Source organism: Paramormyrops kingsleyae, chromosome 21, assembly GCF_048594095.1.
Source record: "Paramormyrops kingsleyae isolate MSU_618 chromosome 21, PKINGS_0.4, whole genome shotgun sequence".
NCBI classification, from domain to species: Eukaryota; Metazoa; Chordata; class Actinopteri; order Osteoglossiformes; family Mormyridae; genus Paramormyrops; species Paramormyrops kingsleyae.
The window spans coordinates 2,868,691-2,893,650 of NC_132817.1; the positions used below are offsets into that span (position 1 = coordinate 2,868,691).

Consider the following 24,960-nt stretch of genomic DNA (forward strand, 5'->3'; position numbering starts at 1 on the left):
CATTTTTATTAAGAGACATGGTGGCGGTTTAGTTGGGATGACGTGATATCGCAAATAAAATAAGGTGATAACTTGTAGGCACAAGAATCGATAATGTCAATAATAATCTGCGGTAAAAATAGTTGATGACAAAATTTGTCATCGATTGGTTGCATTTTTGTGGTTTGCTGTGTAAATCTGTTGCATCATTTTTGGTTCAGTACACACAATAAAAGGATGAATATATTGCTTGACACAGGTAGAACTTAAATTCACAAGTAAATGTTCAACATGGAAACATTATGGTGATTGTTGCTGGTCTTGTATATAATAATAATAATAATAATAATAATAATAATCAGTACCTTATTGATCCCCATGGGGAAATTGTCTTTACACCTCCCTCAACTTGCCCTTCTTTGTAGTGCAACGTGTCACTGAATATGCAGTGCCAGTCAATGGAGAGTGATAGTGCTGCATCACATGACCTGGTCACCTGACCTAAACCCAGTAGAGATGATTTTGGAGGAGTTTGACCAGAGAGTGAAGGAAAAGCGGCCAATGAGTCTTTAGCATATCTGGGACCTCTTCAGGACGGCCATGGGCCCTCGGTGCAGGCGCCCGTCACACCATTCAATCGGATGGCCCAGTCCTGTAAAGGCACTGCCGTCTGCCGTGACAGACCTGCCGTGACAGACCTGCCGTGTGGTGCTGAGCATGTCGGCAGTGTTGCCCCGGGCTGCGGTGATTGCTCATGGCGGCTCCTGAAGCTCCAGTCACTGGTGATGGAGGGGGTGGGGCGGTGGGGTTCAGGGGTTCAGCTAGGGCTGGGCGATAAAACGATTACGATATGTATCGCGATAGACACGTGATCGATATCAATAAAAAATGTGTTCGATAAAACGTTCGATATTTTTTATTCTTCGTCGGAAGAAAACAGAGGTTGCGAAGCTAGTTTGGATCCGAACAGGTGTTCCGGGCAATTCGGTTTCCCTATGTTTCCCCTGTCTATCGGGAAATAATGTTTCCCCTAATATTAAATCAAAGAGGTATGTGAAATGTCTGAAAATCACTCAAGTACATTATTACATGTGAATACTGTATTGTTATTAGTACCGAGGCCCAGAGTTGCTGTATACCTGTTTTAACAAGGGGGAACCAAATATCCTGGATGTCAGGAAATAATGTTTCTCCTAATATTTAGGCAAATATGTATGTGGGATGTCTGAAAATCACTCAGGTACAGTATTACATGCGAATACAGTAGTTCGTCACGCATAATATAGTCTTATAAGAAATACTATACCGTTTTCATCAAGAAATATCTCTATCCAGCGAATTAAATACTTTCATTTATTATCAGTAAAAACAAAAAACATGTGATGTTTTAAAATATGTGGCTTGTTTACCTCAAGAGCTTCGTAAAAAGACATGAAAACAACAGCGAAACCGTGTACAAATCAGCGCGCGACAGGGGAAACATAGGGAAACTGAATTGCCCGGAACACCGGAAACGCAGCTGTCATAAATGGTCGTAGCACAGCAAAACAACTGCTTTATGGAAGTTTTGCCGGTTTTTTGTGAATCACTGTGACGGTCGCCTCGCCCTTCCCTAACGCCGCTCGCCCCCCGTCTCCTGAATATTAAGTTATAGGTCTGTATCCTTTCGGTTTGTATGTGTCATGTTGTCCGGTTTTTCGCGTATCCCGTGTTTCGTTTCGAGTCTGCCGTGTCTTTGTTTCCCCTTCTCTCTTTCCTCTCTGTGTTTACGGCGCACTTCCGGGTTCCGGCTCCCTACGTATCGCGTCTTCCTCGTTAGTGTTTGCATGTGTGTCTTTTCCTAGCACAAAACCTGGACTGAAAATATACTTGAATAGTTCAACTTCAAGTATGATTAGAGTAAGAATAACTTGAAGAGTTACTTTTTCATATTTCTGCAGGTTTTATATTTCAAACAATGTTACTGTACTGTATCAGGTTTGTTTTTTTATATTACAGATGTACTGTATCTCAGTCTACGTCAGTTTTATTTATGTTTACAAAACACTGCACATATTTTAAAAACACTTTATTTTCCATGGTTGTTGACATGTTTAAAATAAAAATGTTTAAATGTAATATATTTTTCTCCTGGTCTTTATTTTAAATGGGTCATAAAAAATGTCAATAATTATCGATATCGACCGATATGAAACACTCATATCGTGATACAGTTTTCAGTCATATCGCCCAGCCCTAGGTTCAGCGCTCTCGAACGTGACTGACGGTGTGGAATTTAAACATTGGTGGTGTCGGGGTTTTAGTGTCTCATTAGCAGTTGGGGGGGGGGGCTTTGTGAGGTGGGGGACGCGTGGATTGAGCAGGGCCTGCTGTGTAACACTGCTGATTCAGGCTCCCAATGGGTAGAGTTTGCGTTTCCCTGCGTTTCCTCCCTAGTGAGGTTCCTTTGCTGTTTTAAAATGGATCTCAGAGTGTGAGCGTGTTCGTGCCTGCAGTGGGCTGGCGTCCTGTCCGGGGTGTGCCCTGCTTTGTGCCCTGCAATGGGCTGGCGTCCCGTCCGGGGTGTGCCCTGCTTTGTGCCCTGCGATGGGCTGGCGTCCCGTCCGGGGTGTGCCCTGCTTTGTGCCCTGCAATGGGCTCTGCAATGGGCTGGCTTCCCGTTCGGGGTGTGCCCTGCGTTGTGCCCTGCGATGGGCTGGCGTCCTGTCCAGTGTGTGCCCTGCTTTGTGCCCTGCGATGGGCTGGCGTCCCATCCGGGGTGTGCCCGGCTTTGTGCCCTGCGATGGGCTGGCGTCCCATCTGGGGTGTGCCCTGCTTTGTGCCCTGCAATGGGCTGACTTCCCGTTCGGGGTGTGCCCTGCGTTGTGCCCTGCGATGGGCTGGCGTCCTGTCCAGTGTGTGCCCTGCTTTGTGCCCTGTGATGGGCTGGCGTCCCATCCGGGGTGTGCCCGGCTTTGTGCCCTGCGATGGGCTGGCGTCCCATCTGGGGTGTGCCCTGCTTTGTGCCCTGCAATGGGCTGGCTTCCCGTTCGGGGTGTGCCCTGCGTTGTGCCCTGCGATGGGCTGGCGTCCTGTCCAGTGTGTACCCTGCTTTGTGCCCTGCGATGGGCTGGCGTCCCATCCGGGGTGTGCCCGGCTTTGTGCCCTGCGATGGGCTGGCGTCCTGTCCGGGGTGTGCCCGGCTTTGTGCCCTGCGATGGGCTGGCGTCCTGTCCGGGGTGTGCCCTGTGGTGTGCCCCGGCCTCGGGAGGCAGCCTGCCTGGGCCTACCTCCAGCCCCGTGACCCAGACCCCGATGAGGCCCTTGGTGCGTGGTGGATGGGAGTGGATGTTCACTGCTTGGTTACAGTCTGCATTTCTCTCACTCTCTCCCCAGGAAATGTGGTGACTCACCTGGGCCACTCCTTCTTCACCCAGAGCTTCCTGGGCAGCCGGGAACATGGCGGTTTCCTCTACATCAGCCCCACCTTCCAGTCCCTGCAGGACCTGCTGCTGCCCAACCCACCCTACCTCTTTGGCATCCTCATCCAGAAATGGGAGACACCCTGGGCCAAGGTCTTCCCCATCCGGCTCATGCTGCGTCTGGGCGCTGAATACAGATGTGAGTCGGCTAGGGGGGAGGGTGTGGGGGGCGGCGGTTAGGGCGTGGAGGGCCCTGAGCTTTCAGCCGCCACCGTCCCGATCTTCTGCCTGGCCCTTGATTGTTTGACACGTATAGGCTGCCCAATCCCACGTCTTATTCAGGTCGAGCTGGCGCCTGTTTCCTCGAGCAAAATGAGCTTGTGCTGTAATAAACCGTCTGCCTCCTTGTGACCTAGTTTGCCGAAATTGCATTGCATTTAAAGTCATTACAGGAGGCTCTTTGAAAGGACAAGCAGGGACTTGGGTCAGGCCTGGAATTTTTGGCCTTTCTGTTTTGTGTTAAGCGGTTAAATATGTGGGTCTGCTGATACGAGAGCATGGCTTGGCCTGCAGGTTGTCCTAGTTGGAGAACCAGTGTATCGGTCAAGCTTCTGAATCCCACACGAGTCAGGGAGATGTTCACCTGTCCAGATTGGGTCCATTGTCAGTGCATTTAAGCGGATCACAGAAGTAATCAGCAGTACCCACTGCTGGCTTTGTTTGCATAGTAGTTGTGTTACAGCGGTTCTGCTTCAGGTTGGGAGGTTCTGCTCATTCTTCTTATCTTGGGTCTGTTTGCTTTTTTAGCCTCTTATCCCAGCTAACTGTAGGCGGGTGGTTACTCTGTAGATCATGGCTGGGATTAACCCTCTGGAGTCGGCGGGATCTGACAGAAATTTTGCCAAACGGTTTAAATAACTCTTCGAGTTTTTGTCATATACACATTTAAAAAACACGCTCAGAAACCTTGGATGGTCTACTTTTCAAATATATATAGGTAGAAACTAAATATATTTGTACAGCTTCGTGATACGAATAGAAAGAACAAGAGTGACTGACTTAAGCGTCTGCGTCTCGAAGCAGCTCTGATCGCCTTCCCACTTGCAAATCGCGATATTCGCATGATAATAACATGATAATCCGACAGTTAGTATTGGGTAAAGAAATATGTGATACGCCCTTGGTGATCGAAATAAATAAGAGCACATGTCTGGGTAGTGTTTACACTGATCGGCTACAATATAGCACACAGATACGTCTCTGCTGCTGAAGCTTTGTGCCAGTGTTGCCACTTTCAGCAGTGAATCTCATACCTGTGTTCATGGCTCAGTGGGCTAAGCCTGTATGCCTGTAGTCATACGGTCGGCAGTTCAAACCCAGCCTATTTAGAACGTGAATAGCAATCTTCAGCTGAGAGCGGTGCTCCACGCTCCCGATGCAGGTAAATCAAAGAAAGGTGACATGGTTTGCTTTTTTGCCGATTTTAACCTAATTTTAAAAACTTTAATACTTCCGACAATGGAAGTTTTGAAAAGAAGACAGATTATGGATTTAGTCAGTGTTTTTTTCATGATTCTACATAATGATTTCAGCGAGATATAAATTGAGATACGCGGTCGACGATGCCCTCGTCCCCAGAGCATTAATAATAGCGAATTATTTTATTTCCGTCAACTCTGCATAGGCACTGCATCATATTTATATGGTCACAGTTTTTCATTTTTTATTCCATCTACCAATAAACTCTGAAAAGGATTTTATTGTTGCTACTTTTCTTGCGTTTCAAACTACCTTTCCAAAGTGATGGGTGTGGGGTGCAGTGACATTCCAGACTGATGGGCCATTGACAGTATGCAAACTGCTACAGGTGTGGGGACACCTATCTCATCAATATTCATTGTGCAGGCCACTGACTTTGAGAAAAAGAGTGTCACTCCAAAGTTCTAACACTTTAGTAATCAAACCACATAAAATTTCTGAATGTCACTTTCACCTATGTGTAGCCAACCCCTGTGTCTATAAGCTTCAGAGCTCAAAAGTCTTGGCTAGAAATGTCTATAATGTGATTTTTTACAATTTCTTAGCATGTCTGAAAATAGGTTTTTGAAAAGCATATGTTTAAAGTTGATTTTAACAAAAAATAGAATAATAACATTCTAAGTGGTCTCAGATTATTGGTGCTGAGTTTATGCTGAATAAAAGCAAATGTAACACTTTGGGATAAATGTTTTTTAGATAGATGAAATATTTTAAAATGTCAAGGCATGTCAGACTACCCCGAAAGTGGCTGAGAGGCCTCAGACATCACTATCCGCTAGCCCGTTGCCATGAGCTGGCCCATCACTATGCACTAGCCTGTCACTATGAGTTAGCCCGTCCCTGTACGCTAGCCCATCACTATCCGCTAGCCCGTCCCTGTGTGCTAGCCTATCACTATCCGCTAGCCCGTCCCTGTGTGCTAGCCCGTCCCTGTGTGCTAGCCCGTCCCTGTGTGCTAGCCCATCACTATCCGCTAGCCCGTCCCTGTGTGCTAGCCCATCACTATTCGCTAGCCCAGGGGTGGGCAGTCTTATCCGCAAAGGGCCGGTGTGTATGCAGTTTTTTTGGGATAACCTGTAGGTCTGCTGTTCAAACCCAGGTGTGAGGACTCTTCAGCCAGTCAGTCCTCTAATTAGTAATCTAATTAGGGAGTTGCAGCGAAAACCCGCATATCCCAAGAAAGGTTATTCAGGGCAACTGGACTTATTTAGTTCTTAGAAAACGTTTCACTCTTCAATCCAGGGCTTTCTCAATTCAGAAACGTTTTGTAAGAACTAAATAAGTCCAGTTGCCCTGAATAACCTTTCTTGGGATAACCATGACCTGGATGACTGAGAATCTTCACAGAAAACCTGTATACACACCGGCCCTTTGCAAATATGAGCTACGAGCTAGCCCATCATTATGCACTAGCCTGTTGCTACAAGCCAGCCCATCCCTGTGCACTAGCCCTTCGCTACGAGCTAGCCCATCCCTGTGCACTAGCCCTTCGCTACGAGCTAGCCCATCCCTGTGCACTAGCCCTTCGCTACGAGCTAGCCCATCCCTGTGCACTAGCCCTTCGCTACGAGCTAGCCCATCCCTGTGCACTAGCCCTTCGCTACGAGCTAGGCCATCCCTGTGCACTAGCCCGTCGCTACGAGCTAGCTCATCCCTGTGCACTAGCCCTTCGCTACGAGCTAGCCCATCCCTGTGCACTAGCCCTTCGCTACGAGCTAGCGCATCGCTACATCACTCCAGCCACTTCAGCAGGCCTGACATTGCCTGCTGACTAGTCTGTTTATGACTCTACATCATGAATATCTTGCAGTTGGCATTCTAAGTCCTTTCACATTTTCAAAAATAATCAAGTTAGACTGATTATTTTTAAGTGGGAATAGTGTTTTTTGTATCTGCCACAGTGAAGTATATGTGCTGTGTGTTAGGGCCACCGCTGTGTGATTTCCATCTCCGCAGCACGTCACTGTGACGTGTCTGCACTCTCCTTACTCTGAGAATACTGTTTGGTGTCTGACTGTCTGCGTGGTTGCCATAGTGATCCACAGTCGTAGATGAGCGTAGATGTGTGTGCTGACTTTGGCTGCATTCCCCCCGCCAGTCTACCCCTGTCCGCTGTTCAGCGTGCGATTCCGGAAGCCTCTCTTTGGTGAGACGGGCCACACCATCATGAACTTGCTGGCGGTGAGACCTCGCCCCTTTCGCCTGCTCGCTTGCTCCTCATCCGCCTTCCTCCTCCTCCTTCCTTCCCTCTCCTCTTCCTTTATTCTCCCTCCTCTCTTCCTTCTTCTCCATCTGATCCCCTCTTCCCTCCCACCTCCTCAGTGTGCTCTCGCCTCTCCATCCCGCAGATGGTACTGTCGTGTGCTCTCGCTTCTCCTCAAGCACGTTCCGGCGAGCTGCTCTCCCACTCGCCCAAGGTGCATGGTGTGCTGTGACGTGTCGGTAACGGAACCATGCTTCTTCTCCCCATGTCTGCCCCCCAATCCCAGGATTTCCGTAACTACCAGTACACCTTACCCGTGGTGACGGGGCTGGTGGTGGACTTGGAAGTGCGGAGAACCTGCATCAAGATCCCCAGCAATCGCTACAATGAGGTGGGCATCGCTGGGCCTGCAGCGTGCCTGGGGGGGTCCTCTGATTGCCGCTATCGACCCCCCGCCCCTTTCGTGCACACACTCCTACTCACTAGTGCGTGTTTCAGTGAGTCTGTCTGAATCGGCCTTCTTATGAAGACAGCACGCTACTCTGGAAATCGCTGCCCAGCTGTCTGACTGCATTGTTGTTATTTCAGGAATCTCTCTATTTTTTTTGTCTTGTTGGTTAACAAGGAGTTATTTGGTATTTGTTATTTGCCCTTGTTAACTGTTTTGCATGGATGTTGTTCTTCATAGACGTGGATGTACAGGTTTAACATGGTAATATACTCTACTCCTGTGTGTGCACATGTGTGTCTGCGTGTCCATCTGTGTCTGTGTGTGCGTGTGCATCTGTGTGTGTGTGTCTATGTACATGCCTGCGCACAGTTGATGAAAGCCATGAACAAGTCCAACGAGCACGTACTGGCCATCGGCGCCTACTTCAACGAGCGAGCGGACTCCCACCTCGTCTGCGTGCAGAATGACGACGGCAACTACCAGACACAGGCGATCAGCATTCACAACCAGCCCCGCAAAGGTGCGTTGGGGGGTGGGACTGAGGGCCTGGGAGGGGACCGGGCCTGTGAGCTTCTCGGCTCCACGGCTCTTAGCCCTGGACGCTAAAGCAGCTGTTAGCGCAGCTTTGATGGTATGTTGGTGTGAGGTGTCCTGGGTGGTGTTGAGTCACTCACTGAGCAACGTCTTATGCTTTTATACAGTGACTGGCGCCTGTTTCTTCGTGTTCAGCGGAGCTCTCAAAGTCTCTTCAGGATACCTGGCCAAATCCAGCATCGTGGAAGGTACGCCTGTCATCGCTGTTTCCCACGAGTGGGATCACTGATTTGTGCTTTTGTGTGGAGTTACGGCGTCATTATGTTACACGTAGTAAGGTGATTTTTCGTGCGTGGTGAGCTGTAGCGGCTCTTCTTCAGCACAAATTCCTGGTGCTCTTTCTGGTGCCAAGTAACCCTGGGGTTTTTCCCAGACGGCGTGATGGTGCAGATCACCGCGGAGACGATGGAGGCGCTACGCCAGGCCTTGCGGGAGATGAAGGACTTCACCATCACCTGCGGGAAGGCCGACCAGCAGGAAAGCCAGGAGCACGTCTACATCCAGTGGTTAGAGGACGACCGCAACTTCAACAAAGGGTAAGCGGGCCAGACCAAGCCCACGCGGGGGCTGCATGCTCTACCGCAGGACCTGCAGCTTTAAGGGAGGGGGCACGTGTGGGTGCAAGCGGCCTGCTGCCCCATTCCAGCCACACAGAACTGTACAGGCATCCCTAAGCATTTTGCTTTGATAACCATGCATGTCCATGCTGTCGTATATAGTTTTTATATGTAAATCTTATTTGACTATATACCCCTGGGGAATTTATTCTGAATGGTCTGTCTGCATTTACATTTACGTCATTTGGCAGACATCCTCAGCCAGAGCGACTTGCATAAGTGCTTAGAAATCTCATCAGTGAACCTGGCTATGAATACTGTCACTCTAAAATTCTGTTTCATTTTTTTCTGATAATAAGAGTATAATCCTGGAAGTGCTAATCCAAGTACTTCCGAAAGGGATAGGTTTTTAGTCATCATTTCAAGGCACCCAGTGACTCAGCTCTTCAGACATCTAGGGGAAGATCATTCCACCACTTAGGTGCCAAAACAGAGATGGGTCTAGATGCATGTCTTCCTTGGCTCTTGAGAGATGGTGGGACTGGTTGAGCAGTGCTGGAGGATTGCAGAGAGCGTGGTGTAGTGTGGGGTGAGAACTTCTTAGGGCAGCTACAGGAAGTCAGTGGACGGAGTGTATCAATGGTCTGGTGTTGGAGAACTTGGGATGGTTGAAAACAAGTCCGGCAGCTGCATTCTGGACCAGTTGCAGAGGAAGAGTGGCACTCAGAGACAAACCTGCTAGGAGTGAGTTAGAGTGGTCTAGTCTCAAGATGACAAGGAATTACCTGAGTGGCCTGTGTGGAAAGAAATGGACAAAGACTTCTGATGCTGAGGAGAATTCGACATAAGCGGGAAGGATTAGCAATGCGAGAGGTAAAGGACAGGTGATTGTCTGTGGATACTCCAAAGTTATGAGCAGTGATCGAAGGACGGATCAGAGAGTTGTCCAGGGAGATCGTAAGATCATGGTGTGGGATGGATCAGCAGGGATGAATAGCAGCCTGTCTCTGCCTGCCTACCTCTGCCTGCCTGCCTCTGCCTGCCTGTCTCTGCCTGCCTGTCTCTGCCTGCCTGCCTCTGCCTGCCTGTCTCTGCCTACCTGCCTCTGCCTGCCCGCCCAACTGTCTCTGCCTGCCTGGCTCTGCCTGCCTGCCTGCCTGCCTCTGCCTGCCTGCCCCTGCCTGTCTCTGCCTGCGTGCCCGCCTGTCTGTGTCCGTCCGTAACAAACTGCTTTGCCTTGGCCATTCTGACCAGCCAGAGATCATTCACCTCTGTTAACCTGGAAACGTGTCCTCCACCCAGGGTCATCAGCCCCATTGACGGGAGGTCCATGGAGTCCATCACCAGCGTCAAGATCTTCCATGGTTCAGAGTACAAGGCCAATGGGAAGGTCATCCGCTGGACTGAGGTACAGGCACCGCTGCTCTCTGGGCCATGTGGTGCTGTGATGAGAAGCATTTTGCTTGCCTCATGTGAACTTCAGCTGGTTTGTGTTCAGAATGGTTCCCTGTGTCCAAAACTCACGGACCTGTGTCTCGCAGGTGTTCTTCCTACAGAGTGATGACCAGTCCAGCGGGCTCAGTGACCCAGCGGACCACAGCCGGCTGACGGAGAACATGGCACGGGCCTTCTGTGTGGCCCTCTGTCCCCACCTCAAATTGCTGAAGGAGGATGGCCTGGCCAAGCTGGGCCTGCGTGTCACTCTGGACTCCGACCAGGTGGGGGTACTGCCTGTCGCACTGTCTGATACAAATAACAGAAGATGAAATAAAAGCTGAAAAGGTCTATGTGCTGAGGAAGGGTCAGGGTGATGCAGGTAAAAAGCAAGTACTTACACTGTCCTGGGGGGGGTGCTGTTTATGCCAAGTCTTAATTGATTAGGCTTCATTGCTGCTGATTAAATTCTGCCCGTGACTTAGTGACATTCTCTGTATATGTATTTATTTAGAAATGCATTCGCAAGAAAGCATTAAAAATGTCTTTTTGAGTCTAAATATAGCTACATGGTACTCAGCGCCATCATCATTTATTTTGTTCAGCAGATTACTTGATGGCCTTGAATTATTAACTGTATGGATGATTTATTGTAACTGAACTGGATAGAATTTTTCACCATTTATTTGAGAGCCACAAATAAATCAAATCCATGTAATGTAAGACATCTGACATTCCGCACAAACTTATTGGAACTTTCCTGCTCAGGGAAAGGCAGCTTGTAACTCTGCGGTGTCACATGACCTGAGTGGATGAGGGTTTTGTTTGATCAGGGTGGGTGTCACATGACGTGGGCTGACATCTTCCCTGTCCCACACAGGTGGGATACCTGGCAGGCAGCAACGGCCAGCCACTGCTGTCCCAGTACATGAACGACCTGGACAGCGCACTAGTGCCCGTCATCCACAGTGGGGCGTGTCAGATCAGCGAGGGTCCTGTCGTCATCGAACTTATCTTCTACATCCTGGAGAACATCTCCTAAAGGGATGAGCCCCCCTTGCCCACCTGCCCGTGTCCCTAGCCGCCTTCCTCATCCCCCTCGCTGCCTACTGTACCTGCACCCTGTCCTCCACTGCATCGTGAGCCTCTTCCCTTTCAGAAGGCAGCACCCTTGACTCTCCTGCTGGGCCTCAGGTCACCATCCTACCCGCATCGGGCTTCCACAACCCCACTGCTGGCTAAAGTTGGCACATTGCACCCTGGGTAATCACACCTAGGCTGTAGCGGCCATGTGCTCACTGCCTGTCGGACTCGTGGGGTGGGGTGGGGGGGGGAGCTGCCTTGCTTGTGCTGCTGGGGAATTCTTTCAGTTTGCAGAAATACTGCAAGGGGGGCTGGGTGGGGGTGGCGGTCTGTTTGGTGTGATATTTTATTTGCGTTGCGGTGCTCAGTGCCTGGGCTGCGATTTCCTCATGGAGAACTATCAGCTTTATTTCATAATCACAGTGTGTTTTAATCAGCTCTGCAGCTGTGGATGGATGTCAGCCTCTGCTCACCTAAGGGTGGCGTTTTGGGGCACAGGAAGCCCCCCCTCTCTGCTGGGGCATCTCGCAGTCGCTTCATGGTGGGACATGGGAACGGGAACTGGCTCTTAAAGTTTACGGCACACTAACTGTGAACCTTAAGAGAAACGCACGTAGTTCCGAAGATGCAGTGGACTTTTAGAAGGACTGTCGAAGGAATTAACGTTTCAAAGGGAAAAACGGAGCCGATTATGCGGCTTTGATGCATCCGGACCATCCTGGAGGAGGGCGAGGCCCACCCTTTCTTCTATGCTCATCTCATGACCGGTGCACTTTAACAGGTGACTCTTGCACCACCTGCTGGCGGTTTTTAGCAGCACTCACAGAGCAGTGTTGTGGCTCGCCTGCCACAAAAGGTGACGTTCGGAGCACAAGAAAGATGTCAGTGTTAAGTATTTTTGGGTGTAAGGTACCGGGTTACACAGGTTTAATGTCTTGGGTGTGTAATGGTCAGGTGTAGATTAGCTTGGGCCTGGAAAATGCTGTGTCTGCATTTAGCATCTGTGTGACTTTCATTTCCATGAAAAGGTTTCGCCGGTGTCAGACCTTCATCTTCGTCTTAGCGGAGTGACCTTAGATGAGGGGGGCGTGGGAGCCTCCCTTCCGTTCTGCCCCTGCTTTTTGTTGCTTTAGATATTACGTGGATAACAAGCCATCTTTTCTGGTTGAGGTTGCGGCTTTATAAAGCAAGATTCAGGTTAGGTGTTAATTTTTGACGTCTGAGGACTGGCCCGTGGGCCTGAGCTCGCTTTCCCACTGGACAATCAGGACCTGTCGGCATGTGTTTGCCGCTCCAGCCCTGACTCACGTTGCTCCAGGTGTAAGCGGAGCACTGCTGTAGAGCGGGGAAGATCCTCTGCTCTTTGAGGAGCAGATTTGCCTCCCAGCCTGGGTGTGCTGTGGGATATTGTGGTTAAACGTTGATCTGCATGGTGACTGGGTCAGATGCCAGAAGACCATCTTTGGGCTGTTTACAGTCAGTTCATAGAGATGCATGGATTATGAGTGAATGTGGGCAAGTCAGCCGCAGTGAACTTGGGACATGCAGCCACTGGCTACCGTTCAGGCCGAAATCTCCTTTACATACTACTACACGTTCAGACAAACTGGACTAGTTTTAAGCTACAAGCAGTATCTGGATTTCAGCTGTTTTCCATGAAGACTTACTCTTGAGGTTATGGGAGTGGTGAATCACTGCTGAATTCAAGAAATTGAGACATGAAATCAGAAACGAAACCTGAAATGAATCAGTTCATGTTTAAACATGCCGGGGCCTTTCTGGCTGAGTTTATTTGGTCTGCTTTTAGGTGGAAAGGTGGCTGCTGGAGCAGGCTGATCTGCCATAAGATGCCAGTCAGCGGGATGTGAGGGAATTAAGGGAAATGTTTACAGCATGGCTTAAGCAGCAGCCTTGACTGGGCCTCTGAGGGGTGAGTCTGTGTGAGTCAGAGTGGGTGACACACTTCCAGCCCCGTCCACCGCAGCAATTAACATTTCAGCAGAATAAGCGAGAGCGATCCCCCAGGGATGCTCACTGTAGGTGGCTGTTTTGCCTGAATGTTTTTTTTTAATTAGCTCCCAGAATCCATTGCTGCTGCATGCATACAGGAACAAAGACGATTTCCGTGATCAGTGATGCTCCCCTTCCCCAAACATGGAACAAGTGAAATTCCTCTGTACAAAAATTATATATAATGTTATATATACATAACCTGTGTAAATGAAACCAGCTGGAAAAAAGTACAGCTTCCCAGACAATAACACCAATCATCAGCTTAATGGGAAGAAAAAAATAAGCATATTTAAAAGCCAAAAACTGTACATTTCTCTCCAATGTACACTACAATGTCAATAAGAGCAGTCTATTGAAAACTGTAGTATCTGTATAATAAAACTTATAGAAAACTGAAGAGCTTTACATTTTCTCTCCTCTGAGGTATGTTTGCTTATTCTGTGCGTGCAAACCTTTAATTAAAAAGAGAGACCTGCAAAAAGAGAAACTAACTTTTATTGCATTAAGTTTAAATCCAAGCCAGTACACAAGTTATACTAAAGTGTCAAGTCCTCTGAAGAGTAGTGGTACCACAGAGCCAGTACCGCTGCCCGCTGGAGCTGATCCATGAGTGGGCTGTGGGCTGTGGATGCCGATGCAGGGGCACAGCGGCCCCATGAGTCTCGGCTACCAGATGGAGGCAAAGAGCGCTCAGATGACATGCTGAAAGGCAAACTGAGGGAGACGTACAGCGAAGTGAGGCACGGGAACAACACGGCACTGACGTATTCCAGTATCTTTACAGGTCAGCGATCAAGCATGATGATGGGCTCGCTGCCTCGTCAGGCTGCCGTGACAGTGACTTTCTATGCCATGCTGTGTGGCCTCTTTGCCTCAGTGTGTCATTTTACGACATGTAAACTTTAAGGTGCTTTTTATTTAAATAAAAACAAAAAGTACAAGAACTCCCCGAGAAAGCTAGCGAGTGCTAAATGAAGAATTGTGGTTATAAAAAGGCAAACTAAAGTCATGTGAAATTTCCTCCTGGAATGAAAACCAGCTTGCCTGACTGAATGCCACGATGCAGAAGGTACGTCTCCCCACGCTTTGCCTCTGGGGAAATGTTACAATCCCGAATGCTTTTTCCTGATAATATACGACTCAGATTTTTGGCACGCTGTTCCTGGAATTTAAAATGGAACACTAAAGTGCACAGGTCTCCATTTCACCAGAACACGTGTGAACCATCCGAAAGTGCTAAACAGTGGGCTCCCGGGACCGATTGTTGGCATCTGTGTCTAGGTGGCGAGGTGCCTACAAATAGATGAGACTGTGATCAAACAGACCACTGCAGAAAGGCTGATGTTTGCTTAGAGGAGCCAATCACACTGCATCGTTAACCTGCTCAACTGGTGGCTGCAGTGTACGTTATGGATGTGTGTGTGTGCGTGCGCTATTTTACTATGCATAGTAGAGCGACAGTGATAACTTTGGTATTAGTGCCTAGGCATTTATCATGCTGACTTCCAACTTACTATCACCCTACTTCAGAAACAAAAAGTGAGGTCAGAAAGTCACGTGTGTCCCCCATTCAGCCTGAACCTAAAGCCAGGCTGAAGGCATCTGCTGATTATCCAAAGTGCTGTTACACATCCAGTCAGACCCGCCTGAGGAACTGGGGGCCGTGTTCCTCTTTACAGGAGGACCAGTGCACAGTGTGGGAAATGGCTCATCCAATGGCCCTCTGGTGCTGAGGCACTTGTTCACCTGGAAGAGGAATGTTTTATTAGGAAGAATAATGCTTTGTGCTTCAGTTTGTCACTGTGGAATCCAAGGAGATGGACAGCGCCTACCTTTCCTGACTGGCCATGTTTTTATACAACGACCTAGAACAGAGAGGGGAACTGTTAGACCAGAGGATGTAGCACAGAGAGGTTCTCCAGAGCTGCACTCACTCCCTGGTCTTTGCAGCTGTATATACTGCAGCTAGAGCTGGTACCTGAGGCTGATCCAAGATCAGCCAGTGCTCCGTAACAGTCTGCACATCCTGGCCACTGAGAGGCTCCCGTAGACGAACTCTGACCTCCAGCAGGCCTCCTGTGGGCTTGCGGCCCTCCATCACCTGGGCGACACGGGTCACAGTGTTTGAGGAGAGACTATTCCAGCCTTAACCTGCTTCAGGAACCACGCAGTACCCAGATGCCAAAGCTTTTCTCTGTATCAAAATTGACCGGGCAGTTGCAGCTGTAAATGTGCAAAAACTTGAAGCCTCCCTCCCCATGAACTCGCCTCCACGATCTCCCGCACCTCCCTGTCCCTGAACTCGCCTCCACGATCTCCCGCACCTCCCTGTCCCTGAACTCGCCTCCACGATCTCCCGCACCTCCCTCTCCCTGAACTCGCCTCCACGATCTCCCGCACCTCCCTCTCCCTGAACTCGCCTCCACGATCTCCCGCACCTCCCTCTCCCTGAACTCGCCTCCACGATCTCCCGCACCTCCCTCTCCCTGAACTCGCCTCCACGATCTCCCGCACCTCCCTCTCCCTGAACTCGCCTCCACGATCTCCCGCACCTCCCTCTCCCTGAACTCGCCTCCACGATCTCCCGCACCTCCCTCTCCCTGAACTCGCCTCCACGATCTCCTGCACCTCCCTCTCCCTGAACTCGCCTCCACGATCTCCCGCACCTCCCTCTCCCTGAACTCGCCTCCACGATCTCCCGCACCTCCCTCTCCCTGAACTCACCTCCACGATCTCCCGCACCTCACTCTCCATTTCCAGTTTCTCAAGCTTCAGAAGTGCTGTGCCCACGAGCTTGTCGCTCCTCAGGAATCCCCTGCGAGGTGAGAGCAGTTAGAGCCTCGTAGCCCAAACACACACAGGCAGCTCCCGACATGAAGCTCCATCTGGATGTCACAGGGATCCAGTCTGACATCTTCTTTTACTTTTAAATTGTCCTTTATTTTTTTCCATTATATCAGGTCGATACATTCGTTCAGTAGGCGGCACTGTAGCCTCACACTTCGAGGGTTAGGGGTTCGAGTCCCGCCCCCGGTTCAGTGTGCAGGTGGAATTTGTGTGCAGTTAGGCAAATTATCATCTGTAACACACGGTGAGCACATGCTCTGTAGTAGTAGTAGTAGTACCTTATTGATCCTGAAGGAAATTCTAAAAGAGGCACAGCAGCATATACAAAAAGAGACTTCAAACAGGCCGGTAAATCCTACAAAAGGTGTCATGCCCTGTGTTGCCAGAGGGGGGAGTCTGGCTCACTGTGAGCTCATACTGGATCAACTGCATGGAGGATAGAGCTACCCCCTCCTCCTCTTTGGTTTGGCTGGGTATTTTTATTACAGTAAATCAGGTTAGGTGACTTGCTCAAAGGCACATGGCAGAACTCTACCTTCAACCAGCACCACTAACCTTCGGATCCATGTCCTACCTGCTGGCTTACTGACCATCAGACTGCTGTCCTAGATTGTCAGAAACTAGAGAGCCATGTATAATTACGGGGTCTAGGTCTGGTTCTGCCAGCAGGTTGGTGGTCTGGACTCACCCCTTATGCAGCACCTCCAGTTTGAGACCTTTGGACTGGATGACCCTCCGGAAGCCTCTGTGGTTGCGGTTGATGTTGAGAGTAAAGCTCTGGTTATACTCTGCATGAACCGGAAGAGCAGAAGGTGAGATACCCCTGCAGTTCACACGCCTGATGTTCCCAGCCAAGCTTCCCCGTGGCCATGTTTCTGTGACCTTTGCCCCTTTGTTATTCATATATTTAAAAACACTGAGAAATGTCAGAGCAGGACATTTACTCCGTGTCTGCAGGATGCACAGCAAAGCCTGTGCTACGAGTTACCTGGACAGTTAGTGTTTTTAACCACAGCAGTTTTGTGTTTCTGAGGTTGCTCCTGTAAGAAGAAGAAAAATGTAAAAACAAGGTATTTCTCTGCAGGATCACCATGCTACCTGACCCTATAACAGCACACTCTGCACATGACAGAATGATGATTAAGTGTACAAACCGTGGGTCGCTATCCCAGCCCACCTCTTCACTGAGGCTACTACAGGTCAGTTGCCCTACAGGTGACCTGGCAGCGAGCAGAGCCTATGCCCTGCTTCATGACGAGCGGTGCTCACCGTGCTGGGATACGGGAACTCAAACTTCACAAAGGCGTCCAGGTCATTGGGGGCGATGCCTGCAGATCAGGACCAGAGGGAGTGAGTGGAAACACAGAGTGACGATTTGCATCTGCTCTGGTCACCAGAGGCAGCTGCTCTGCTCCCACAGTCAGTGCTCGCTTGAGTCTCCCTGGATGCCTGAGACCATCCTCACAGGTGTAGAGGTGGGGGCTCTTACCGTGAGGAGCTGGCACGTTCATTCCTTTCACAATCACAACCACCATCTCTGTGCTGCTGAGCTCGGGAAATATCCTGTGGAGAGAGAGAGTGCCTTTGGAGTCTCCTCGGATGTTCTTCTTGAGGAGGAAATGGATTTCTGAACGGTTTCGATTACAGGGGGTTAAACATGACCCCATGAGTCTTAAAAAGGAAGATTAAAGGAAAAGAGGATGAAAGGAGAGCAAAGGTCGGAGGGCCTGCAGCATGGCCAGCGACCCCCACCTCACAGTCTTATAAGTCCTGTCCTCAAAATGGTGTTTTGGGGGCTCCAGTCCCTGCACCTGCGCCAGCTTCAGGATCTCCAGATTTTTCTTACAGCCTTCGGCCATCTTCTCAAACCTGAGAAGGAAACAGGAAACCAACATGTAACCTCTGCAGCCCTAATCCTGCAGTGAGGACGCTGGAGACGACATGCATGCTCTGCTGCCCAAGGTGAGTCTGCGGCATTCCGACTGCATGTATCCAAGGCGAAACTCCTAGCTTCACAGCAGAAGTGTCTCCATCTGCTGTGAGCACGCCAGGAGTTTTGTGAGCTCTCGTCATCGGCAAGATCCTACTGTATACGTACTTTGTGGTCTCCGTGATGTTTCCCATGTGGCTGAACTGTTTTGAGTACGTCAGGCATTTCTAAAAAGGAGAACAGTTAGTCAGGAAGATGGTATGATGAAATGTTAGGGTGTAACTGTTCTGAAACCCTGATACAAATGTTCACAATCTCGTATCGCGGTTCACCCCAACAGGTGCAGCCCGTTGAGCCCTCATTACATTACTAATGTTACAAAAGTTACTTTTCATTTCACAATTAAAACTATAACGCATGTAAATCACAAAATGATTTGGTATACAATTGTCCTAAATCACGTTTGCATATTTAATAATACATTTCAAAACAAATTCTGCTTTCCCTGCTGTACCGAAATTGCAGTGAACGATGAACCCAAAACCGTGGTTTGTACCAAACTGTGAAACTTGTGCACCGTTACACCCCTACTGAGCAGACAGTCTGAGGCACTGAACCGCTTCACGTTAAAGTTTAGTAACCAAGGTCCTCCATTATGAAAAATGTTCGTACATTCTAATGGAAGAGGAAACGTTTCTTCTTCTCTCAGGAGCAACATTTCTACCAAACGTGGGCGCTTGTCAGGCACTGCAGAGGTACGGCACCCCACCTCATACTGCTGGTTCAGCAGCTTGAACAGCTGGGTGTACACCTCCTCTGTCTTCTCTGAGACCTGAACTTCACTGTGGTGCACCAGAATGAAGTCCTCATCCTCGTCTCCTGGGGGTGATGGCACCTGCAGAAGATGTGGGTAATTAGTAGAAATTCTACCATCAGAGTCCCACCCTAGTACAGTGGATGGTGCTACCTTGGCAAGGTCAACCGCCTTCCCACTCCTGGCTGCCTCGATGATGGGGTCGAAGCTCTTAGCGACACGCAGGAAGTTTTTAGCCTGCTCCATGTCTTTCTTCTGCTTGGCCTGCAGAGCTGCCTTCATGTACTGCTTCTTACGGCTCTCCAGGAGGTCCAGCTGCTGATCAGCTGTAGGGATCCAAGGAGACTTACAAACCAGAAACCATTCATCCAGTTAACGTGGAAAATCTCTTAAACCAGCATGTAAGGCTGCTACAGTTCGATACCTTTGGATGAGGCTCCTTCAGCAGGAGCCTGACCCTCCACAGAAGGCGACCGCATGGCACTGGGGACCTGCACAGATGGTGGCACATCAAGCGTGGACTTCTGGGGCTTCCCAGGTATGGGCAGCTCGCTCTGGGATGGTTTAACAAAAACTTAAGAGCAACACCAGATATCACGCTTGAGTTGCCTTGACCCCGGAGCAGCAAACTACCTCTTCCTCATCCTCATCTTCCGCTGACTCCTTCCCGTCATCTGCAGCAAGCTTGTTGGCCGCCTCCAGCACCGTTACCAGGCTTTGCTCGGTTCCTCCCCCTGCCTTCTCCAACCCAGGGATTGGTGGAAAGCCTGGAATCCAAAAACAAGTGCCCAATCACAGGCAAGAATAGTTCACCCAAAAACAGCACAGCCCTTCACTGCACCGGTAATGGCAGAAAGCAAAATCTGCTGTGCTGAGACGCACCTGGCGGAACAGGAAGCTCCTCAAAGTTGACGGCTTTGCCTGCTTTGTGGGCACGTATGGCACTCTGGTATTGCTGCGGGGGGAGAGAGGTCAGAGGTCAAGCGGGGGAACTCCGGCTGCCCTGTGTGTGGCTTTGACATGATCAGCCAGGGCTAACCTTGGCTATGCGCTCATGCATGCGGGCCTTGCGGGAATCCCCGCTCTCCTTGGCTTGGGTATAGGCTTCCTGGTACTTGGCCATCCTTTGCTCCAGAGCCTCCAGGGTGTCCTTGGGCTGGGCCGGGGCAGCTGGAAGACAAGAAGAACATGCCCATCGTGTGCTCCTTGAAGGGCGGGTGCTGGGCTGGCGTCTGGGCCAGTCGACGTGCGTGGCTGACCTGGTGCGGCGGTGGCTGGTGGCGAGACCCGGGCTTCCTGTGAGGCAGAAGCTGCTTTCCCGGGGCCCGAAGGAGACCTCACGCTGGGGGTGTCTGCAGCTTCTGAATAAGGGGACATGGGCATCGATCATTAGTCCTGTCAGCATCACATTCAAAGCATCAGTTTATATCTATAGATGGCTCATAGCTGAATTGCACTCAAGTGCAATTAAATATTAGAACTCGTGGCCATAAGTGGAAATTAGCGGGAGAACATTTTAAAAGGAATTTGAGGAAGCACTTCTTTACACAGCGTGTAGGTAGATTATGGAATAGTCTTCCTACTAGTGTAGCGCAAGCTAAAACCCTGGGTTCCTTTAAATCAGAGCTAGATAAGATTTTAACAACTCTGAACTATTAAGTTCTCCCCAAACGTGCTTGATGGGCCGAATGGCCTCCTCTCGTTTGTAAATTTTTTATGTTCTTATGTTCTAAGTTTTCCCCAAACAAAAACTTAACACAATAAATAATATAATTACCAACATGACTATCTGATGAGCAGGCAAACTTCAGGGTGTGTCAGTCAGCTTTAAATGTACAGCATTTAGGATATTTATGCTTTAAAACTTAATGTCAGCTCTGTGAAAATGCCAGGAGAATTGCAGTGTGACAGGTTATGTATATGAACTCGTATAACTGAGAGCTGATAAGCTACATTCAAATTTGGAAGTTCTGATAAGGCAATGAGAAAGCATTTCCGAAAAACACACAAGCACAGGGCCTGGTGTCCTTCACCCATATGACAGGACACGGAAAATACAGTGAGACCAGGCATCTGTAACTACCACTTACCTCCAGGGATGGGGGGCATGTTGCTGAGGTCGACTGGCTGCCCGTTCTCCAACGCTTCCAACACAGTGTCAAATCTCTGGACAAAAAACACAACAAGATCCTTGTCTTAACTCCTACATGCACAGCATGCCTGAGATAGTTTGGGAAATCTCTGGTAGGAGAGGATGCAGCTGGGTCCAGGCAACAAGCAGAGGACTGGCTTTGTGTCTGTGCCCCCCCCCCTCCCTTGACCTGATCTGAGGACAATTCCAAACATCTCAGCAGTCTTTCCTCTGATAGCAGTAATACAGTGGTACTGGATTCAGCATGCTCTCCCCATGTTTCTGTACTCCACAGACATGGCGCGAGCACAGAGAGAGAAAGGCCGAGATCATCTCCTGTCCTGGTTTATGTGGACCTGTCAGCTTAGCCTGCTTATTTGGGTCACAGAAACCAGCATGAGAGGCGAGACCAGGGCTGCACAAGGTGTCAAAAACAGACAGTAGTATCCGAAATGTTGCAGAACTCGACCAAATGGCATTTACTGACTGATCAACTGGCATCATTGTCTTGAGAGGTAAGATCATCAGCCACCTTCTGAAGGTGTGAAGCATCGGCTGATGACATCGATCTCTCCTGCAAATTGAGTGATATTGTTCAAGTCAGAAAATGACTTCAGCCATTAATCAGCTGAGTGCCGGGACAGACTCTTCAGGGGTTTGATTGCCTGTACCATGATTAGCACACTGGAGGAGGCCTCACTGTACCTTCCCCGTCTTCAGGAGGGCTCTGGCCCGCTCTGTGTCCCCGCTCTGTTTGGCTTTCAAAGCTGCCAGCTTGTATTCCCTCTGCTGTTCCAGCAGCATGGCCTTTGTGGCTTCCAGTTCCCCGCCTGTGGATGCAGAGAACAGGACTGCAATGCCCTGTATTCACAAACCAAACATCTCTGTGCAGACCCCTTAAGCGACTACTAACCTGCCTGGGCACAAGCAGGCTCCCTGGCCACAACACCCAGCTCCTGCTGGCTTTCTAGACTGGGCCCAGTTGCCATGGAAACAAGCAGTGTCTGCTCCATGGGGGCAGTCGCTTCTGGTGGCTCTGGAGGTGCCCTCGTAGGGGCAGCACCACAGGCCCCGCTGACCACCGGAGGCGGTATTTCTGATTCGTTGACCTTGCTGCCCTTCTTCACGGCTGTGAGCATCGTCTCCAGGGACTATGAGCCAGTGAGGGAAGTGACGTCAGTCACACCCAAATGCAAGAACTCTCACCCCCATTTGTTGGGGCACACCTACCTTGAGACCTCTCTCAAACCGTCGAGCCTTAGAAGCCTCCCCAGATGCACTGGCATTGGCCACTGCAGCCTGGTACATTTGTATTCTCTCAGCCAAGGTGTGCTCCAAACTTCCAGGGGCCGCAGAGTCCTTAACCTTCCAGGGAGAGGAGGAAACACTTTAACTGCCAGTTACAGCCGAGAGTCGACACAAGGTCCACCACGAGTATGCAATTCGCTCTCCAGCTCAAGGTGGGCTCCACGGGACTGAGGCAAAATTAAGGCAGCTGTGCCGAAGCAGCTGGTTTCAAAACTAGATGTGAAAAATCTCACCTTCTCACTCTTTCCTGAAATGAGAAAACGCTCCTTTCCATACATGCCGTAAGACTAAGAAATAAAAATATCTACACTCAGGTCTATGTGGGGCTAAAATGGGAGAAGTGCCTCTGGGAAGGGCTGCAAAAGTAAAAGGGAGAGACAAGGACCTCATTCATGCGCCTCCCACTCACAGCCCAGGAAGAGGGGGGAAAAAAAACACTGCCCACACCTTCAGTCCAAAGGACTTCACTTGGTAACAAATGAATACAGAATCAGCAAAAGCAACAGTTTCTATCCCTTCAGCCACGATGCTGCCAAACCCCTAATGCTCCATCGGACCCTGCCCCATTCAGCACCTGCTGGGCAGATTCCTGTGTCAGTGCTGGAGTTGTGTGATCTTCATCCTCAGCTTCCTCATCACCCACAACCTCCTGCAGCTCAGCCTGGGAGGGCGGTAGACAAACACCATGAGGTTCTGGATGGGCGGTTCTGTTGAAGGCATTTCAGAACGGAAACCTACCAGTAGATCTTCATCGCCCTCCAGATCCTCGTCTTCCTCATCGTCCACATCTTTCATGCAGTCCTCTGCCATTTTTTCAATGTGTTCTATGGGTAAAGGAGCTGCAGCATCCAGACTTTTATAGTCATATTTTGTTTTTTTAGAATACCTGCACAAGCTTTCACTTTCTGTACACACTGACTTATACAATAATTCAAACTGAAAATCTTTAGTATAACTGTCCGAATAATAACAACACAGGTAAAGCCAAAAGGTGCCAAATGCACCATTCCGGCCAGCAGACTCCTCTCTCACCTTTGGCTTTGGGTTTAGCTGCCCCTGCTGCAGCACTCTTTCTCCCCACTAAAGCAGCAAACTCTGCTTCCAGCTCTGTGTCGTCCACATTGCCCTGCATGTCCATCATCTCCTCTGGGTCCATGAAAAGCCCCATCTGCCAAGGCGGTTTCCAAAACATCATGGGACATTAATAACATGCAGGCCACATGACTGACTGAACTCTGCTTGTAACGGATATAACGAAAGACCTGTCCATGGAGAATGCGTTATAGCTGGTCTGAGAAAGGAGGACAGTCTCCTAAAGGACTCGCCCTGGTTCTGGTAAAAGATCAGCCAGTTCGATATGACACTCCTGTCTTTCATTATAAATGGCATTTGCATGTTTTGTGAAGCTCATTAATAAGGACTTCCGGTTAGAGCTCCGGCAACAATGCCCACCTGTTTGGCCGCTGCGGCACCTCGGCCTTTGGCCCCCGGAGCTCTCGCTTTCTTCCGGCTCAGCATGACGCCCGGCTGCCGGCCACTCACCAACGGAGAACACGGTACCTGGGACGTGCGGAAGGTCGGATTACGTTAAGTCTAGGGCAGCTATATCAGCGGGGACAGAATCATGGAGCTGGTTCCGCACGGCCCCTCGCTTCCCCGAGAGGTCCGCAGCTGTGCCATCAGACAGTTGCCTGTATTGTTAGGTACTGCCCCGGTCTATTTAACCGGCAGCTGTAACTACGAACCCAACTTTAAACGACGAGCTCACGTCGCCAGATCAGTGTCAGACTGGTCGGCATGATTACGGCACTTTGCCCAAACCTGCGAACCACAAACCAAACCCGTGTTACTACAGCTGTCGGCACAGCGTTTATCCCGTAAAGCATTTTTGAGGAGCCGGTCAAAGTTATATAGGTGAGTGGCGGTACCTGTGAGCCGGTCCGGTACACGCAGGCTGAATCCACCAGGCGAAGACCGACACCTAGAGCCACCGGGCCGCTACCTCCACGCAGCTCTAGCGGAGCTCGAGAACAGCGCTACGCGGAAGCACGTGACACGCCCTCGAGAGAGCGCCGCCTCAAGGAGCACTAAGTCACGTGGCTTGCGATTCTTATTATTATAATAGTATTAACGAAAATAGGCAAAAAGGGTGTCATCCTGCTGAAATGACACGCTCACATAGCCTGTCATTCCTGTTTCCTGAATAAACAACTGCATCAGAGCAGTTCTATGGTAATAACGAAATGCACGTCATTTTAAATAAATAAAATTATATAAGGAAACATTACATTATGTGTCAGTTATTCCCTAATCTGGCCAGGTATATTTTAAGGAAGATGTGTACAAATAATAATTATTTGTACACCGAAAAATGAACTACACAACCGAGCAAAACATGCGTGAATATTCGAGTATGACAACTGCTTAATAACTAAACTATTGTACAGTATTGTACTTTCGTCCTACACATCAAAGAATTGTGGGGAAGACCGTGCTCTTTTTGCTATAGTATTCCTTTTACACCTTATAAACAACCTCCAGACCAATTCGGAAACGCGTCACACTACGGAAAGCGTTTGGGAGGCGGGTTTAAAAGGATTACCCAATCATATCGAAGAATTATACACCGCTGCTAAGCAACCTCACGAGACGGTTTTTTAAAATTAACCAATCAGG

At 49.6% G+C, this 24,960-nt stretch overlaps 2 protein-coding genes across 4 annotated transcripts in view; one reads left to right on the forward strand and one right to left on the reverse strand.

Moving 5' to 3' along the window:
- The window catches only part of zfyve9a (zinc finger, FYVE domain containing 9a), a 29,486-nt gene extending 15,835 nt beyond the window's left edge, over positions 1–13,651 (forward strand). For both annotated transcript variants that reach the window (XM_023815798.2, XM_023815797.2), the window contains 9 exons: positions 3,355–3,579; positions 7,018–7,100; positions 7,409–7,513; positions 7,943–8,093; positions 8,275–8,355; positions 8,541–8,703; positions 10,027–10,132; positions 10,266–10,442; positions 11,039–13,651. In XM_023815798.2, the coding sequence (XP_023671566.2) occupies positions 3,355–3,579; positions 7,018–7,100; positions 7,409–7,513; positions 7,943–8,093; positions 8,275–8,355; positions 8,541–8,703; positions 10,027–10,132; positions 10,266–10,442; positions 11,039–11,200 (1,253 nt within the window). In that variant the 3' untranslated portion in view covers positions 11,201–13,651. The remainder of the gene's footprint in view (positions 1–3,354; positions 3,580–7,017; positions 7,101–7,408; positions 7,514–7,942; positions 8,094–8,274; positions 8,356–8,540; positions 8,704–10,026; positions 10,133–10,265; positions 10,443–11,038) is intronic.
- Positions 13,652–13,731: 80 nt separating this feature from the next.
- On the reverse strand, positions 13,732–24,376 carry cc2d1b (coiled-coil and C2 domain containing 1B). 2 transcript variants are annotated; one of them, XM_072704481.1, is made up of 26 exons: positions 24,213–24,376; positions 23,737–23,844; positions 23,317–23,452; positions 23,023–23,123; positions 22,859–22,945; positions 22,207–22,341; positions 21,890–22,127; positions 21,682–21,806; positions 20,936–21,011; positions 20,105–20,206; positions 19,885–20,015; positions 19,728–19,800; positions 19,479–19,612; positions 19,270–19,399; positions 18,999–19,171; positions 18,801–18,926; positions 18,200–18,258; positions 17,854–17,970; positions 17,591–17,664; positions 17,371–17,429; positions 17,090–17,141; positions 16,790–16,889; positions 15,979–16,069; positions 15,233–15,355; positions 15,087–15,119; positions 13,732–15,000 (listed from the first exon to the last, which is right to left on the reverse strand). In XM_072704481.1, exons 2-25 carry the CDS (start codon positions 23,800–23,802, stop codon positions 15,108–15,110), a joined length of 2,520 nt encoding a protein of 839 aa, XP_072560582.1. In that variant the 5' UTR covers positions 23,803–23,844; positions 24,213–24,376; the 3' UTR covers positions 13,732–15,000; positions 15,087–15,107. The 2 variants fall into 2 exon arrangements, with proteins under 2 accessions (XP_072560582.1, XP_072560583.1); XM_072704482.1 differs by having other exon boundaries at positions 19,270–19,336; positions 24,213–24,375.
- Between the last annotated feature and the right edge of the window lie 584 nt (positions 24,377–24,960).

What these genes read in the sequence shown, in the direction of transcription:
- cc2d1b (XM_072704481.1), bottom strand. Translation starts at nt 23,802, where the DNA reads ATGCTGAGCCGGAAGAAAGCGAGAGCTCCGGGGGCCAAAGGCCGAGGT. An exon ending in GCCTGCTTGTGCCCAGGCAG is followed by an intron (nt 21,807 to 21,889) that starts GTTAGTAGTCGC and finishes CTGCATCCACAG; the next exon opens with GCGGGGAACTGGAAGCCACA. An exon ending in GGAGCTTCCTGTTCCGCCAG is followed by an intron (nt 19,613 to 19,727) that starts GTGCGTCTCAGC and finishes TTTGGATTCCAG; the next exon opens with GCTTTCCACCAATCCCTGGG.